The sequence below is a fragment of the Perognathus longimembris genome, chromosome 4, assembly GCF_023159225.1.
Source record: "Perognathus longimembris pacificus isolate PPM17 chromosome 4, ASM2315922v1, whole genome shotgun sequence".
Taxonomy (NCBI): domain Eukaryota; kingdom Metazoa; phylum Chordata; class Mammalia; order Rodentia; family Heteromyidae; genus Perognathus; species Perognathus longimembris.
In genome coordinates, this window is record NC_063164.1 from 90,991,301 (window position 1) to 91,010,568 (window position 19,268).

Sequence of the window (19,268 nt, forward strand, 5' to 3'; positions counted from 1 at the left end):
AGGAATCAAACCCAGGGCTTCATGCATACTAGGCAAGCGCTCTACCACTAAGCCACATTCCCAGCCCCAGTAAGTTCTCTTTTAAGTTGATTTCTCTTAGGTATTTTGTCAGAGATGGGACGCTAACACAGTTAAGTAAAAGTGATATGTCACTTAAACTTTAATCACTAACAAAGTCTTAGATTTATTAGCCATTTGCATTTCCAGCCTGCCATTTAAAAAAATATACATCCAGCTATACAATTAAATGATCTGATAGTTTGTACTATCCTTAAATATCACCAGACTTCATACTTATGAACTTTTCTTAAAGGAACAAAGCAACTATATTCAGAAATATGGGGCTGGGGATATAGCCTAGTGGCAAGAGTGCCTGCCTCGGATACACGAGGCCCTAGGTTCGATTCCCCAGCACCACATATACAGAAAACGGCCAGAAGCGGCACTGTGGCTCAAGTGGTAGAGTGCTAGCCTTGAGCGGGAAGAAGCCAGGGACAGTGCTCAGGCCTTGAGTCCAAGGCCCAGGACTGGCCAAAAAAAAAAAAAAAGAAATATACCTGTATATTATTTATAGTTTGGAACTTCTTATATTTAGAAAAAAAGCTCACATGTGATTTGAGTAGGAAAAAAAATCCTAGAAAAATTTCCTGTGGAAAAATCACTATTAAATAAAGTTTTGCTGAAGAGTTTCTGCATAGCAAAGGACATAGCTAGCAAGATAAATAGTCCACATTCTGTGAGAATGTGGGAAAAGACATTCTAGGAGAAGACATTTACTAGCTATGAATCAGGCAAGGGCTTCATACCTGAAATATACTTAGATCCAAAAAAAATTAAACTCAAAAAACGAATCCTCAAAGAAACAACAACCCCATTAATAAGTGGGCTAGGAACTTAAAGACTTCTCTGAAGAAGAAATAAGAATGGCCAATAGACAAATGAAGAAATGTTCAACATCTCTGTCCATAAAAGAAATGAAAATCAAAACAATATTGAGGGAAACCATGCAGTCTATGTTTCTTTGGGTCTGGCTTACTTTGCTTAATATAATTTTTCCAAGTCTTTCCATTTCCTTATGAATGGGGCAGTATCATTCTTTCTGATGGAAGCATAGAATTCCATTGTGTATATATAACACATTTTCTTAATCCATTCGTCCACTGAGGGGCATCTTAGTTGATTCCATATCTTGATTATTATATCTTGATTAAACAATGCTGAAATGGACATCGTTGTTCTGGTAGCTTTAGTGTGGCCTTGTTTGTGGTCTATTGGATAAATTCCCAGGAGTGGAATTGCTGGTCACAGGGAAGCTCTATGTTTAGTCTTTTGAGGAATCTCCATGCTGCTATAAATCTACAAGTAAACACAATGGATAGTAAAAGACAAATAATTACACTTGGACATGATTAATTCACATGGTGAGAACAAAGGAATATAGTCTTAGGAGAGGACTGAAAAGGCTCAATACCTATGTGCATATGATGATATAAAATGGTGCTTATCAAAATGAACTCTAAGAAATGGAAGCAAGAGATTTTTTATTGTACTGTTTGTGGTTTTTTTTCTTCTTTCCTTTTTTCCCTTCTTTCACCATTTTTTATTTTTGTACCCTTTGTCTTGTATATAAGTTTTTCTGATTTGGGGAGGGAAAGAGAAAGCACAGAAATGGTGGGACAAAGGGTGAACCAATTTAGCAGTGATACTCACTAGACACTGTGTTGGAAATGAACTATACAACTTGGAGGGGATGGGAGGGGAAAAACCAGGAGAAAATGAGGGAGCAGAGACTGTTCAAAAATAAATGTATTCATTATCTGACTTATGTAACTGTAACCTCTCTGTACATCATCTTTACAATAAAACTTAAATTAAAAAATAGGGTTTTAGCTAATGAATGTTAAGACTTATGAACCCCAAGAATCCTAGCAAAAGCCCATCCCACTCTATCATTTATTTGTAAATCTTACCTACACCATTAGGAAACCATTTACATTTTCAACACCAAGACTTGGTGAACAGGTCAAGCAAAGCTACTACTCAGTGTTACTATGAATCTGTACCATTTGAAATGCTTTTCCCCAAAGGACTGTCTTCCTTCTGTTCACCCTGCCTGAGACAGTGACAAACTATCAAATGAAGTTTCAGGATATGACACTGTTGTTGGCTGTAAATCATAATAAGCCTCAGTAGGTAGGAGACGATGTGGCCATGTGACAATAGGATTTTAATTATACAGAATTGTTAAATCTCAGCTCTGCTATTTACATTAGAAATTTATTTTTAACTTTTACATCAACTTTATTCAGAGCCAACTTGTGTGAGTTAACAAACCCCCACATTGCCAATTGTTGTAGGAATCATATTCCTTCTTACACGTACCAAAATCTCATATTCAATGAGTTCTGAGTTGCAAAAGAGAATTTACTGTTTGCACCTGTCTGTAAGGCTTTGTTATACAACTAAACAAAGACACACACAGAAGTGCTCCACATTAGAAATTTTTAACTGAAATCAAAGTTTGGAATTTTAATTTAATTTTTTTTCATTATTTGCTGGTATTGGGGTTGGAACTTAGAGCCCTAGGCTTACTCAGCTTATGCTCCTCTAGCTGAGCCACATCTTAAGCCTGCCTTTTTGCCAGTTGCTCAGACTCCAGAGTAGCTGGGATTAGAGTGGAGCCACCAGGACTCAAGTAATTTTAATTATTTCTTCAATATTAACTTCCTAACATTTATTACTTGTATGCTCTTCTGCACATGTCTTTCACCACTTCCTTTTTTTTTTTAAAAAAGAAGATAATGCCATGAGAATCAAACAAAAATATGTATGTGCTGATGGTCAGATCTGGAAGCAAACTTGGGTTGTCTGGTTGATCAATGTAGGCGCGGTCTTGAGAACAGGGGCACACAGCACATTTTACAGACTGGAAGGAAGGACAGGTAAGGGGGTAGAATAGGAAAAATTTTACTCTTGACCAGGTTGTGTCACTTATGGGCAAAAGAACCCAATTTAATGGGATTAATGGAGTTGATAGCAAAAAAGGCTACAAGATTCCAGCAAGGATATGTTATGTTTCTGAGCTCACATAGGAAACTTTTGCTAAGAAAACCAAAATTAGCTTCTGTACCAAAGAAATGCATAGTTAAGCCTGGGGAATAAGATCAAGGTTTGAATTAAATCAAATGCAATTTACAATAGCTAAGAAGAATAATCAAACAAAAACTATGCTTTTGTTAAAATTCTGTATGGCATTACACACAAGTATACACTTTCTTTGAAAATGTAATTCCAAAGACTTCCTTTAAGAATAACAACAAAATAAGATTGATTCTATAGATAAAAGAGTGGTTATTTCAACAAATGGTGCTGGACAAATGGATTTTGTTTTGTTTTGTTTTCATTTTTTTAAATTTAATTTATTTATTAATTGAACACAAATTTTTTTGACAAGGCATTGTGCAAAAAGGGTACAGTTACATAGTAGGGCAGTGTGTACATTTCTTGTGATATCATACGCCCTGTTTTTCTTTCCTTTCTCTAGGTCAGGTAGACATATATACAATATACAATGTATCAAGAACATATACAGTTGGCCACGTGGCCAAGCCCAAGAAAAATCACTTAGAGCTTTAAATGTAATGTCAATATTAGACAATATGTCGACAGTAGTCTTATATGAACAGACATACATAGCTTTTGAGCTATTGTATTCCACTGAGGTCAATGTTTGACCTTTATATGTTGAGTAGTTGTTTGGTTTTATTTACATACTGTTGGGTCGCTGACCCAATCCTGTGGGAAATACCATTTGACAAGCAGTTTTTGGTTTCACAGACCTGGTCTCTACTGTCTCTCCGTCACCCCATCTTAACAGTCATATATCAGGGAGATCATGCCCCTTTGTTTTCTGTGTTCTAGGCTTGTCTCGCTCAACGTTATTTGTTCAAGTTCTGACCATTTCCCTGCGAATAACAATATTTCACCATTCCTAATCGCTATGTAGTATTCCATTGTGTATAGGTACCATATTTTTTGGATCCATTCATCTGTGGAGGGGCATCTGGGTTGATTCCATATTTTGGCTATTGTGAATTGTGCAGCAATAAACATGGAAATACAAATGTCTTTTTGATATCTTGGGACTTGCTGTTTAGAATAGATGCCTAGGAGTGGTATGGCTGGGTCATAGGGTAGGTCTATATTGAGCTTTTTGAGAAACCTCCATACTGTTCTCCAAAGTGGTTGTACTAATTTGCACTCCCACCAACAATAGAGAAGGGTTCCTCTTTCCCTGCACCCCCTCCAGCATTTGTTGTTGCCTGAGTTCAGAGTATAGGCCATTTTAACTGGGGTGAGGTGGTATCTCAGGGTTGTTTTTATTTGCATTTCCTTTACTACCAGGGATGTTGAACATTTCCTCATATGTTTCTTTGCCATTTTTATTTCTTCTCTTGTGAAGTCTCTCTTTAGCTCCTTTGCCCATTTCCTAATAGGTTTACTGGGCTCGGAGGGGCTTAGTTTTTTGAGTTCTCTGTAGATGACAGATATTAGGCCTTTGTCTGTTGCTGTGCTAGTAAAGATCCTTTCCCATATGGTTGGCTGTCTTTCTGTTTTGGTGGCTATGTCCTTAGCTGTGCAGAAACTTTTTAATTTGTAGTAGGCCCATTTGTCGAGTCTCTCCCCTATTTGTTGTGTCCCTGGGACTCTATTCAGGAAGTTCCTTCCTATGCCTATAAGTTCTAGCGTCTTTCCTACTCTGTCCTTCAGTAGTTTCAAGGACTCAGGTCTGACATTGAGGTCCTTGATCCATTTTGAGTTGATCTTGGTGCATGGTGATAGGCTTGGGTCTACTTTGAGTTTTCTGTATATGGCTGCCCAGTTCTCCCAGCACCAGTAGTTGAAGAGGCTATGTTTATTCCATTGTATGTCTTTAGCTTCCTTGTTGAATATCAGCTGACTGTAAGAGTGCGGTTTTATTTCTGGATCTTCAATTCTAATCCATTGGTCTTCCAATCTGTTTTTATGCCAATACCAGGCTGTTTTTGTTATGATGGCCCTATAGTAGAGCTTGAAGTCTGGTATTGTGATACCCCTGCACTGCTTTTTTTGCCGAGAATTGCTTTGGCTATTCTAGGTCTTTTGTTGTTCCATATGAATTTATGGATTGCTTTCCCTATTTCAGTGAAGAATGTAACTGGGATTCTGATAGGGATTGCATTGAATTTGTATAACAATTTGGGCAATATGGCCATTTTCACTATATTGATTCTGCCTACCCATGAGCATGGGAGGTCTTTCCATCTCGTTGTGTCTTCTTTGATTTCCCTTATTAGATTTTTATAGTTTTCATTGAATAGGTCCGTCACGTCCTTGGTTAAGTTGATCCCTAGGTACTTTATTCTTTTTTGGGCTACTGTAAACGGAATTGTGTCCATAATTTCCTTTTCTGCTTGTATATTGCTGGTGTACAGAAAAGCTGTTGACTTTTGTGGATTGATTTTGTATCCTGCTACTTTGCCAAAATTGTTTATAAGGTGTAGGCGTTTGGGTACTGAGTTTTTTGGGTCCTTCAGATATAAGATCATGTCGTCTGTGAATATGGATAGCTTGATTTCTTCCTTGGTGATGTGGATCGCTTTGATGCCCTCCTCTTGCCTTATTGCTATGGCTAGGGATTCCAGCACTATGTTGAAAAGAAGTGGGGAGAGTGGGCATCCTTGTCTTGTTCCTGCGTTTAGGGGGAATGATTTAAGTTTCTCTCCATTTAATATGATGTTAGCAGTTGGTCTGTTGTATATGGCTTTTATTGTTTTGAGGAATGTTCCATCTATTCCTGTTCTCTCCAGAGCTTTTAATAGGTATGGATGTTGTATTTTGTCAAAGGCTTTTTGGGCATTGACTGAGATAACAATGTGATTCTTGATTTTAGTTCTGTTTATGTGGTGAATTACGTTGATTGATTTACAGATGTTGAACCATCCTTGTGACTGTGGGATGAAGCCTACTTGGTCATGATGTATAATTTTCTTGATCAGTTTCTGGATCCTGTTAGCTAATATTTTATTGAGGAACTTTGCGTCTGTGTTCATTAGTGATATTGGTCTGTAGTTCTCTTTTTTTTGTTGGGTCTTTGCCTGGTTTGGGAATGAGTATGATATTAGCTTCATAGAATGAGTTTGGGATTTCTCCGTCTGTTTCTATTTCACGGAAGAGTTTGAGGAGTATTGGTATTAGCTCGTCACTAAAGGTTTTGTATAATTCGTTGGTGAATCCATCTGGGCCTGGGCTTTTCTTTGTTGGGAGGTTCTTGATTACCTCCTGTATCTCACTGTAAGTTATTGGTTTATTTAGTTGATTTATTTCTTCTTGGTTCAGTTTGGGCAGTTTATACTTCTCTAAGAATTGATCCATTTCTGTAAATTTATTGTTTTTCACTGAGTAGAGGTTCTGGAAATAGCTCCTTATGATTGTTTGAATATCGTGTGTACTTGTTGTAATTTTTCCAGTGGAGTCCCTGACTTTACGTATATGTCTCTTCTCTTTTTGTAAGTCTTGTGAGGGGTCTGTCAATTTTATTTTTTTTCTCAAAGAACCAGCTTTTAGTCTTATTTATTTGTTGAATGGTCTTTCTATTTTCAATCAGATTTATCTCTTCTTTAATCTTTGTGATCTCTCTTCTCCTAGTCATTTTAGACTCGATCATTTCTTGTTTCTCCAGTTGTTTTAGTTTCATCGTGAGGTTATTCACCTGCTCTGCTTCCATTCTTTTCATGTGAGTGCTGAGGGCAATGATCTTGCCCCTCAGTACTGCCTTAGCTGTGTCCCATAGGTTTCTTTGTGATGTATTTTCATTGTCATTGTGGCTCATGAATTCGTTGATTTCATCTTTAATTTGGTCTGTGGCCCAAGTGTTGGATAACAGTGTGGGGTTTAGCCTCCATGAATGTGTATAGCCTCTGTGGTAACCGTTGTTATTGAGGGTTACCTTTATTCCACTGTGGTCAGATATAATACATGGGATGACGTCAATACTTTTGTATTTGCTGAGGTTCTTTGTGTGGGCTATGACATGCTCTATTTTGGAGTATGATCCATGGGCTGCTGAGAAGAAGGTGTATTGGGTCTCTGTAGGGTGGAAGGTTCTGTATAGATCTGTGAGATCCATTTGGGATATGGTGTTACTTAGGTCCTCAGCTCCCTTGCTGATCCTCTGGGTGTTGGATCTGTCTCTTGGAGAGAGTGGGGTATTAAAGTCTCCCACTATGATTGTGTTTGCGTCTATCTTGTTCTGTAATTCTGTGAGAATTTGCTTGACATATGTAGGGCCTCGTTTGTTTGGTGAGTATACATTTATCACCATGATGTCTTGATTCTGGATTTTTCCTTGTATTAAAATGTAGTGTCCTTCTTTGTCTGTTTGAGTTGATTTTAATGAAAAGTCCAGCTTGTCTGAGATCAGGATGGCTACACCTGCCGCTTTGGCAGGTGGTTTGCTTGGGAGATCTTGCTCCATCCTTTCATTCGGAGCCTGTTTTTGGCCCTTGCTGTAAGGTGGGTCTCTTGTAGACAACAGATGTAAACTTTTTGTTTGCGGATCCATTCTGCCAGTCTGCTCCTCTTTATCGGAGAGTTTATACCATTTATATTCAAAGAGATCAAGGATAAGAGTGTTTTTTCTCCTTCCATTTTCTTGTTGGGCTGTTTTTTCCTTTTTTTTTTTTGTCTTTAGTGAGCTGCTCTTTGTGTTGGGCTCTGGCTATTGTTTCTTTCTGTTTCTGTCTGTGTGTGTACTGTACGATCTCTGTTGGGTGGGGCTCCCCTCTTATAATTCACTGTAGGGCTCATTTTTTATTCACATACTCCTTTAGATCCTCTTTGCTATGGAAAGATCTGGTTTTCCCTTCAAATGTGAACTCCAATTTCGCTGGATATTTAATCCTAGGTTGCATATTGTTGGCCTGTAGAACTTGGATGGTGTTCTTCTACTTACTTCGCGCTTGGTAGGTTTGTGTGGAGAGGTCTGCTGTTATTCAGATCCTCTTCCCATTGTAGAAAATTTCTTTGTTCGCTTTGGCTGCGTTCAGAATTTGCTCTTTATTCTTGAGATCTGAAGTCTTGAATATTATGTGCCTTGGGGTGGCTTTTCTGGGGTCTGGCCTGCCAGGTGTCCTATAGGCTTCGGTTACCTGGATGGGGTCCCTTGTGAGATTGGGGAAGTTTTCTGCAATAACTTTATTGAAAAAATGATGAAGCCCTCTGCTCTGGTATTCAGCTCCTTCTTCTATTCCAACCGCAGATTATATCTCTTGTCTTTGTCCATTCGTTCCTGGATTAGTCTACCCTGAAGTTTCACCGTTTCTTGGAGTGTGGTAATTTTCTGGTTGTTGTCGGCTGCTTCATCGTACAAGAGAGAGATTCTGGATTCCATATGGTCAATTCTTTGTGCTGTGGATTCAATTGCGGAGTTTATGGATGTCAAAGAGCTATTTATGGTTGTCAGATCAGCTCTGATCGTGGAAATTTCTTCCTTTAAAGAGTTGTATTTTAAATCTATTTTTTCATGCATTTCACTTCTCAGGATGTTAAGGTCTTCTTTAATGGAGGTTTGCATTGTATCCATTTTTGCTTCCATTTCTTTCTTGGCTTCCTGGATGTCCTTCAAAACTTCCACTCTAAACTCCCCGAATTGTTTTCTGATTTTGTTTCTGATACTTTCCATCATTTCTGTTAACATGGCCTCATTTGCTTTTTTATTCTCCATCTCCTCTTCAGTCATGCTGCTTTTTGGAGATGGCGAGTTGGCTTGCCCTTTGATGAACTGTTACATTTCTTTGTGATTTGTGCATGTGGAGATCTGTGGGTGGCTTCCCTGGGTTGGTTTTGTGCTGGTTCCTGCTGGTCCGTCAGTGGAAGCCTTGTGCCCTGGTGTCCTGGCTCTGGGTTTGGGTTTGGCTGTTGATCCTTGCTTCCCAATGGGTGAGCATGACTTTCTCGGTTGTTGCTGAGGTGGTCACTCTCCCTGCACTTGGGGGCTGGTAGGTTCTGTGTCTTTCTCGGTGGAACAGTGTCCTGCCACTGTGCTGTGCTGACCCTAGCGTGCCCCTGTTGGGGATTTGCTGGTCACTGATTCAGCGTGGCGTGGAGGCTTATCTCTTCTTTGGTTCTTTTTTCCACTCTGTATCTTGGTCGGAGGAGCTCACCTCTCAGGCAGTTTGCTTTCCTTTGTGGACCGCTCCGGGGCCGGTGTTGTTGAGGTGCAGCCCACCCACTTGTGCGAAATGCGCCAAACTGAGTGGGAACAGGCCAATGGAGAGCTCTACCCTCCTGTGTAGGCGCGCCTACCAGAGTGGGTGCTGCCACTGTGGCCCCACCCACCTGAGCCAGGTACACCTACCAGAGTGGGAGCTGTCGCTGGGGGCTCCGCCCACCTGTGCGCTGTGTACCCACTACAACAGGCGCTGCCACTGTGGACCCGTCCACCTGAGAGGGGTACGCCTACCAGAGCGAGCCCTGGGTTGTTGGGTTGTGCTTGCACCCTCCTTTGAGTCCGCTGTGGGGGGCGGTATGTGTGGGGCCCAGTGGGATCAACTGTCCAGGCGCGGGTTAGCGCCCTCAGACTGTGCCTCTGCTGCGAGGGGGGCGCGTGATCAGGCCCAGGTGTCCCTGATGTGCTGGTATTGCCCACCAGCGCCTGTGATTTTAGTTGAAAAAGCCCGCGAGGTCCAGGAGCCTTGGATGGGGCTTGCACTGCCGGCTGTCCTCCGGCCCTTGTTGGGAAGGGGTCAGGGCCGGTTCGGCCAGTTCCGGCTCCTGGGCGGCCTTGGGGCTGCTCTGCCCTTCCCCTGCTAAACTCCTGTGACTTCCCAGAGCCTGATGGCAGCTTCCCGCCTGATTTGGGGGTTCTTTGTTCCCTTGGGGTGGGGAGGGGGAGGGAGGGAGATCTAGCTTCTTTGTAGGGATTGGGTCTCTGATAGCTGGTCTCCCATTGGGGGAGGGGGTAATGGGGGACTCACTGATCCTGGATTGTGTGTGTGTCCCACGCCACCGTTGGTCCTTCGGGGGTGGAGTGATGTGGTATGGCGAAAGGTCGTGGTGGCGTGCCCGGCTCTCCCTTTCTGCACCACTGGGTTCCCCAACCGCTTACGTCCGTTCCCAGTGTGGACCTGAACTTCCCGTCTCCACCATCGCCGTGTGTCTTGGTCCACACTCTCCCTGGTGTCCGTGGAGTCCTGGTGTCCGTGGAGTCCTGCTGTCTGGACTCTGCGCTCCCAGCAGTCGGTCTGCCGATCGCTGGGTCCCCTTTCCCAGCCTGGCCCTGTTCGGGCCAGGTTGGGCTGGTAGGGGGAGGGTGCCTGTAGATTCTCCGGCTCCGTGTACGTTTTCGGCTCTTTTTTGCTCCTTTTTCTTTTCCTGCGTTTCTCCACTGCTTCTGGCTGCTGGTTTTGCTGGGTTCTTGATGAGGTGTTGGGTGCTGGAGTTCCCAGCTCACTATTGAGCTGGAGCGAGTCGGGGTGCCTCCCTACTGTGGCAGCGCCATCTTCCCTCTCCTCTGAATTTTTAAATGAATCAGAATGAAACATGATAAAAATCAACTCATAGCTGTATAATAGAGTAATGATGAAAGGAAAAACATACACTTTTGGGAGATGACAAAGATTCAGAACCTTCATCACTTTACGGTAGGGAGTTTTCCTCAAAAGGGGGCACAAAAACATTAATCATGGATAAACTGAACATAAATTAAACTGTGAAATGATTAAAATTCAAAATTCATTAAAATAACTTCTAGTCAATATGACAACATTTACAAGACAAACTACTAGGATATGGAAGAAAAGATTAACCTGACTATATGAAAATAAACTAAGGCATTTAAAAAATATTAAGCAAAGCTGGGTGCCGGTGGCTCACACCTGTAATCCTAGCTACTCAAGAGGCTGAGATCTGAGGATCATGGTTCAAGGCCCAGCCCACGCAGGACAGTCCATGAAACTCTTATATCCAATTAGTCACCAGAAAACCAGAAGTGGCGCTACGGCTCAAGTGGTAGAGCCTTGAGCTGAAGAGTTCTGGGACAGTGCCCAGGCCCAGAGTTCAAGCCCCACGACCGACAAAAAAAAAAAAAAAAAAGCAAAATACAAATTACAGTGCTGGGGATATGGCCTAATGGCAAAGAGTGCTTGTCTCGTATACATGAAGCCCTGGGTTCAATTCCCCAGCACCACATATACAGAAAATGGACAGAAGTGGCACTGTGGCTCAAGTGGCAGAGTGCTAGCCTTGAGCAAAAAGAAGCCAGGGACAGTGCCCAGGCCCTGAGTCCAAGCCCGAGAACTGGCAAAAAAAAAAAAAAAAAAAAATCAATAAATAAAAAATAAAGTTAAAGATATTTTAAAAATACAAATTACAAAAAAATATAAACAAAGGGTCAGTATCTGTATTAATCACTTTTAATACTGGGGAAGACTAAAAATCCTGACAAAATACATAATTAAGCAAGCATCAAAAATGGGTTATAGGGCTGGGAGTACTTACCTTGCACACATGACGCTCTGGGTTCAATTCCTAAGCACCACATAAACAGAAAAAGCTGGAAGTGGCCAAGTAGTAGAGTGTTAGCCTTGAGCAAAATGAAGTAAGGGACAGTGCTCAGGCCCTGAGTCCAAGCTCCCCGGACTGGCAAAAAATAAAGGGGGGAAGGAGCTATAAGGGATATTAAGCATAATTTTATATGGTTATTAATAATAAAAAATGCCAAATATCAGGTTGGGAATATTGCTTAATGGTAGGGTGCTTGCCTAGCATGCACGAAGTCTTGTGTTCAATTCCTCAGCATCACATAAATGGAAAAAGGCAGAACTGGTGCTGTGGCTCAAGTGGTAGAGTGCTAGCCTCGAGTAAAAAGAAGCCAGGGACAGTGCTCAGGCTCAGAACTGGCAAAAAAAAAAAAAAAAGGCACCCAATGTAGTCCACTAAGATCCCATTTATTATCCATTGTTTTGGCAAATAATCAAAAGCCTAACAACACATTCTGAGGCTATGGAGAAACAGACACTCAAGTATCGTTGGTGGGAATTAAAAATGTCATCACCTGTAGAAAGGGAATTTGGGCTATGGCTCACACACTTGTAATCCTAGCTACTCATGAATTAAGGTCAGGTCTGGTCAGTGCCATCTTGGCCACATGGTGAATTGTAGATCTGGCATCTTATCTTCATGGGTATGCTTGAATTCCTTAGAGGAAGTGAAGTCACACCCCCAGGTGATGGATGTTCCTGAATCCCTAGAGACAGGGGTGGGCACCTGGCCTACAAGATACTGAACCTGCCAGTCAAGTGCTTGGGCCTGGGAGCTTCCTGTGACCCTGCCCCCTAACCTGACCCTATTTAGAGCCAGACCAGCTCAGGTGCCATGCCATGTTTCCATGTTCATGTCCTGTGTCCTGTCTCATCTCTGGTCATCAGGGTGTCCTGTGTCCTCTCTGGTCACCATGGCATCCCACTTAAGCTCTCCATTGGAGCTAAATTGGTTTGTTGGTATTGTTTGTGTTCTTTTTTCCCCTCTCAGGTCTGTTTCCTGACAGTATTGAGTATCTGCAGGCTGCAGGCCTTTGTAACAACTGGCTACCTGCAGACTGCTAGCATTCTAATAAAGACTCCACGCTTCAATCCTTCAAAATGTGGCTTCTCTGATAATTAACCTTACAACAATCAGAAGGCTAAATTCTGAGGGTCCTAGTTTGAAGACAGCCCAAGAAAGGTAAATTGTCGGGATCTGGACGATCCCTTTCTCCCCAATTTCACAGGGAGAAATGGTTGAACTCCAAAAACTATGAGAGAGCACTCGGCCTTACTTCCTCGCCCGCGGGAAATGAAGGCGTACCCTCGTGGACTTGTGCTAAGTTGAGGAAAGGTTGCTGAAGCCTCCCCTCCCCCCCGGTCCCCTCACATGTTACCAGGAGCAGGGGGTGTGGGGGGGGGGGAGAAGAAGGCATCAGGGAAACCGTCGCGATGGTGGGATGCGTCTCAAAGGCTTTAATTTGGGAGGGGGACTTATATGGCGGTCATGGGGGGAAAGGGGGCTGGCCAAATGGCCAGTCATAAGCTAAAGACCATGTCCATCAGGTGATGTCATGAAACTTCCTTTGTGGGCGGGACAACCCCATCATGGTGGCACGCACATGTTTGCCCCTCAGGGGCAGGGGGCTTCTTTTCCAGTTGAGGCCGGAAGGTGGGAGGGGCTCCCTCCCACACTGTCCCAGGGCTGGGGAAAGGGCAGCGTCTCGCTCTTGGCGCCCTTCCTCCACCAAGGCCAAAACAGTCCCCAACAGTAAATCTAGGATATTCTTATCTCTAACTAACAAAAAAGCAAGAATTGGAGGTTAAGTGTCAAGTGCTGAGTGAAATAAAAGCCGAGCAAAAGCAAGAGAACCTGAGTTAAGCCCAAGTCCCACATAATAGAAAATAAGAAAAAAAAATAGCAATATTTGAACACAAGTACATGTTTACTCTTTTGCTCAAGAATCACACAGGTAGGAATCTCTCTGAAGATATACTTCCAAAAATATAAAAATACTAATCACTATTGCAGTATTATTGGTATTTGGAAATAGCATAAATACCAAAATGCACAACCGTAGGTAGGGTGGTAGAATAAACTATGGTAGTTAAACTCAAGGGAGCCAGTCGTGGTACACGGCTACAATTCCAGCACTGGGGAAGGGAAACAGAATCAGGACTTTCAGATCTAATAAATAAACATTAAATTCAAATTTATTAAAAAGATGAGCAAATGCTAAAATGGGATACTTTTCAATCAAGAATATGGAAGCTCTATGGGCTGACAAAAGCCAAATCTTTATTACATAAAACTTTTATAACAACTTTTTTTAAAACCACAAAATATTATGAATTAAATATCATACATATAAATATCACAACAGCTTCAAACAGTGGCAGCACCACCTTGTGGCACAAGTAAGAAATTAGAATTGTAGCAGGGGCTGGGAATATGGCCTAGTAGTAAAGTGCTTGCCTTGTATACATGAAGCCCTCGGTTCGATTCCTCAGCACCACATATATAGAAAGAAGCTGAAAATGGCACTGTGGCTCAAGAGGTAGAGTGCTAGCCTTGAGCAAAAAGAAGCCAGGGACAGTGCTCAGGCCCTGAGTCCATGCACCAGGACTGGCAACAAAAACAAAAACAAAAAAACCAGAATTGTAGCAGGACCATTCCCAGAGACAAGGCAGGGTTGGCTTTCCCTGGCACTAGAGGTTAACTATTTCCTGACTTGCCAATCATAAAGTGACAGGTAGTCACTTTGTAATTATCTGTTAAATTACAGGACTTCTTTCCCATGATCTAGTTTTTGTGGTTCAGGAAAATAATGTTTTATATGTATCTGAATTAAAAGTCATTGACTGGCCTAGGCACTTGCATTCTCTAAGCAGCTCTATTTCCTAGAAAAAGTGCAGTGCATTCATAACTCTGTTGTAGTTTGTATGACAGGAAACAGACAGTGGAAAGAGATTTATTTTCTGGCAAGCATAGAAGGACTCCCCACAAATGTTTTCTTCAGGTGTTTCTGTTGCTGTTTTCTCACAGCCTCCAGAGACAACAGGTGGCAGGAGCTCTGGAATCAGGAGGAAAGCCTGGACAGCTACAAACCAGAAGGTCTGGAAATGATCAGCAAGCCCCTCTCCCCACAAACACACCAAAACCCCAAAACCTAAAAAACATGGACCTTGCAGCCTTCATCTACAAATCAAGGACGTAAAAACATTTAGTCAAAAGAAGTGTTTTATTATATTCAAGGGCATGATGTACACAAACTACTAACAAGTCTACTTGAATAAACACTAATTAATGACTCACAAAACAGCTTAAATGAGTTGAAGAGATTTGCACCTAGGTACTCTCCTCTGCAGATAATTCCACTGCATTCAGCAGCCCCTTTCATACCATGGTACCCTGGAGCAAATGTAAAACAAAATATGTTTCCCAGCAGCCATTGCTGACATTGTCCTGAAGTTCAGTCTGAGTGTGTGCCAAGAGCAAGGGGAGCACTGGTTATCACTAGCAACTTCTACTCTACCACTTAGCCCAGTCCTCGGGCTGGGAATATGGCCTAGTGGCAAGAGTGCTTGCCTCATATACATGAAGCCCTAGGTTCGATTCCCCAGCACCACATATATAGAAAATGGCCAGAAGTGGTGCTGTGGCTCAAGTGGCAGAGTGCTAGCCTTGAGCAAAAAGAAGCCAGGGACAGTGCTCAGGCCCTGAGTCCAAGGCCCAGGACTGGCCAAAAACAAAACAACAACAGGGCTGGGGATATAGCCTAGTGGCGAGAGTGCCTGCCTCGGATACACGAGGCCCTAGGTTCGATTCCCCAGCACCACATATACAGAAAACGGCCAGAAGCGGCGCTGTGGCTCAAGTGGCAGAGTGCTAGCCTTGAGCAGGAAGAAGCCAGGGACAGTGCTCAGGCCCTGAGTCCAAGGCCCAGGACTGGCCAAAAAAACAACAACAACAACAAAAAAAAAACTCCACTTAGCCCAGTCCACGGAGCCTACACAAAAACCTTTGTTCCACTCAAACACTATTAATACTTTGGATTTAAATAGGGATTGCAATGAAGATGTGGGGAAATTTACCCATGAGTATTTGACAAGACAATGCCTTTTTCTGAGTTAATGAATGCTACCTGCTAAAATACTCCTATGTTCATGCTTAGGAACATTTTAAAACTCATTAGAATGTTATACACTATCATTGTTGACTCAGGCACTTCTTTTCTTTTTTGCGGGGTAAGCAGGACAAGGTATTAAATTACTATGTAGCTCAGGCTGGTTTTGAACTCACAATCCTACCTCAGCCTCCCAAATCCCAGGATCACTACATTCAGCTGACTTGGACCATTTCTAAATTACTCTAACACAGTAGCCACTATCCAAATGCTCTTTCTTAAAACTTAATAAATCCAAGTATGATCTTATTTTGATGATCATGAATATTGTTCCAACAAGTATTTGGTTTTTTTTGTTTTGTTTTGTTTTGTTTTTTTGGCCAGTCCTGGGGCTTGGACTCATGGCCTGAGCACTGTCCCTGGCTTCTTTTTTTTGCTCAAGGCTAGCACTCTGCCACTTGAGCCACAGTGCCACTTCTGGCCATTTTCTGTATATGTGGTGCTGGGGAATCGAACCCAGGGCCTCATGTATATGAGGCAGGCACTCTTGCCACTAGGCCATATCCCCAGCCAAGTGTTTATTTTTATCTGTGAAGATATGTCATGATATTGTATTAGCAAGGTCTACATTTTCCTAAAGGGGCTTTAACTCCTCTTGAAATCAGTATTCTCAAAGATTTTTCTTTTATAGGGTATTAAAGAGAAAAATGGAAACTTACATGTGAAGAAGCAACATTTTTGCTTCCTTCTTAAAACATAAATTTATATGAGCTATTTGACTAAGATTTCTAGGACTGTCCATTCAGTAATGCTGTATAGGAACCAAAGTTAAAATAAAGTGTTACTGGCAAGGCTTGGAAATGATATTCTACAGAAGCTATATTTCTATAGTTTAATCTAATAATTCAGGTCTAAAAAACTTCAAGTGTATAATTTTCTTAACCCTTCAGTTGAGAGGGAGAATGAGAATGTCACTAATAATAAAGTAAATATAGAAAATTACTACCATTCAATGGAACATAATCTTTGTCTTTGCTACAAATAAAATGAAAAACCGCCCTCCCTTCATTCCCTTTTCTTTTTTCCTTTTTCTAACAAAAAACTTTTTGTTCACATACAAGGCACTTCTAACCATTCAAAATTTGTAAGGCTGAGATTACAGGAACTATAATGACAATCAAGGCAGTTGTCATACACAAGGTTTTACTTTCAAATAATCCAGAACCTCTCAGAAAATATTAAAAATTATGAAGAGGTTACATTTTGTAAGTTCTACCCTTCAACTTTGGTCAAACGTAATATTAAGATAATGAAAATCCTTATCTAAAGCATAAATGTATAATGTTGGATTTATTTTAATCCTATCTCAAAAACAGCATTTAAGCAAAGCTCTTAGTAGAATTCACATGAATATATCAGGAAAATAATGTTCTAAATGTTATACAGCATTCTGAGCAATGTTAACAACTACATTACAAAGAATGAGGAGAGCTGAGATGTAGATCAGAGGAAAAGTGCTTGCTTAATAAGAGCAATGTCCTGGACTTGATCCCAGTACTAAAAAAGACAGTAAGGGGCTGGGGATATGGCCTAGTGGCAAGAGTGCCTGCCTCATATACATGAGGCCCTGGGTTCGATTCCCCAGCACCACATATACAGAAAATGGCCAGAAGTGGCGCTGTGGCTCAAGTGGCAGAGTGCTAGCCTTGAGCAAAAAGAAGCCAGGGACAGTGCTCAGGCCCTGAGTCCAAGGCCCAGGACTGGCAAAAAAAAAAGACAGTAAAATAAAATAAAGGAGAGCCAATATTGGTTTTATGTCCTTAAACTAGGAAATACGTAAGTAATGGAATCATGTTCAGGAAATTGTATTTGAAAATATAAACTCTTCTACATTAGGTTCTCTGCTTACTCTTTTGCAAATTCTTCAAGTAAACAGCAATATTTAAAACATCTCCAACTGTAAACTCATCTTGCAATGTTTTACTTTTTTCTGTATCTTGAAAATGTCTGACTTTCATTCAATATATCATCTTCTGTTTCTTCTTAATGAACTGATATTCATAAAAGGATCATCATCATCATCCTGAAATAATAAATAAATGTTATTAAGTCAGTGAATGCTCCTTACTTCATTGAAACAAGAACTTATGCTAAAGTATCATGAGTCACATGGGATAGATTTAATTTTTCCATTCCTTTATAAATGTAAAATATAAATTAAATTATTTTATTTATTTATTTAGACAGATAGTTGCTATATAGCCTGATGTATTCTTGAACTCACTCTGTAGCCTTGAACAAATAATCCTACCTACCAAATGTTGGGAGTACAGGTATATATCACCATGCCCCAAAATAAAGATTTCTCAAGTTATATACGTGTGTGTGTGTGTGTGTGTGTGTGTGTGTGTGTGTGTGTGTGTGTGTATTATACATACCAATAATATATACACATTCATTTTCCTTAGTTGTTAGCCTTAATAAAGGTGCAGGTAAACCAGGAAAAAAGTATGCCTATCTGGTTTGTGAACAATTTGTTTTCCCTCATTTACATTATATTATAAATGTCTTGTCTTCTGGAAAGCCGTAAGTATTAAAACCATACAGAAGCTCTGACTCAGAGGCAGCTATCATTGCTTACCTATCCTCTGTTAAATGTTACAACTTGAGTACACCCTCAGAGTGACTGAAAATACAATGTAGCAAAGAAATCCTTCAATCTTTCTACTTCAAAAACAAATAGATAGGATACTTTAAAAGTTCCCAAATGGATGTGCTATAAGTTATGTGCATGGTAAGAATAAATAGGAATATCACATATATTAATGAATTTTAGAATGAAAACAAACATAAGATAAGCCCAAATTATAGCTTTATGGTAATCCCGAAATCAAGATGAAGAGAATTTGCTAATCGTTCTTTTCCATAAAACAAGATTTTTGAGCCATTAAAATTAAATTTTATGCTGTGTACTTAGGATACACAATATATTATGAAATATATAAACAGCAAAATAGTTACTACAATCAAGCTAATTAACATATTCATCAACTCACAAAGTTACACCTTTTATGTATTTGTGGCAACTGAACCTAAAACATGCTCACTGCAAATACAACGCAGATTTTATTAATGACAGATTCATGTTCAACACTGGATGCCCATATTTGTTCATCTAAAAATCTGCTTCTTGTGGTTTATATAGATATCATCACATTTTTAAAATTCTGCCCTAACAGAAGCTACTTTTTTTCCTCTTGAAACACCTGCAATAAACAACCCTAAGAGGGATGATTTATGTTGTGTCATATTTTCAGGATCCATAGGTGATGGATTCCAAAGTTTGTGGGGTCTTGGTGAAGCAGAACTTTAACATCTAACCACATGTTAGCATGAAACAGGTTAGCATTCAATAGGTGGACAGCTCTTGTTGTAATTTTTCTTTGCATCATGAATTGTAGCAAACCTTCCCCAGTAACCATTGTCATATTCATGTAGAGGCTCAAAATAAAAGAGCTAAATTCCATGCCATAACATGGATGAACCTATGAACATTTTGCAAAATGGAATAAAAAGATAA

General features: G+C 40.8%; 1 protein-coding gene and 1 non-coding gene across 6 annotated transcripts in view; both read right to left on the bottom strand.

The window, feature by feature from the left end:
• Nucleotides 1-2,361: 2,361 nt before the first annotated feature.
• Nucleotides 2,362-2,489, bottom strand: LOC125350953. The gene has a single exon (XR_007210859.1). It is a non-coding gene; the product is annotated as a small nucleolar RNA SNORA40 (small nucleolar RNA).
• Nucleotides 2,490-17,462: 14,973 nt separating this feature from the next.
• The window catches only part of Mre11 (MRE11 homolog, double strand break repair nuclease), an 83,826-nt gene continuing 82,020 nt past the window's right edge, over nt 17,463-19,268 (bottom strand). For 4 of the 5 annotated variants that reach the window (XM_048345639.1, XM_048345642.1, XM_048345641.1 and 1 more), the window contains one exon: nt 17,463-17,771. In XM_048345639.1, coding sequence (XP_048201596.1) covers nt 17,715-17,771 — 57 coding nt within the window. In that variant the 3' untranslated portion in view covers nt 17,463-17,714. The remainder of the gene's footprint in view (nt 17,772-19,268) is intronic. The other variant, XM_048345643.1, reaches the window with a different exon arrangement.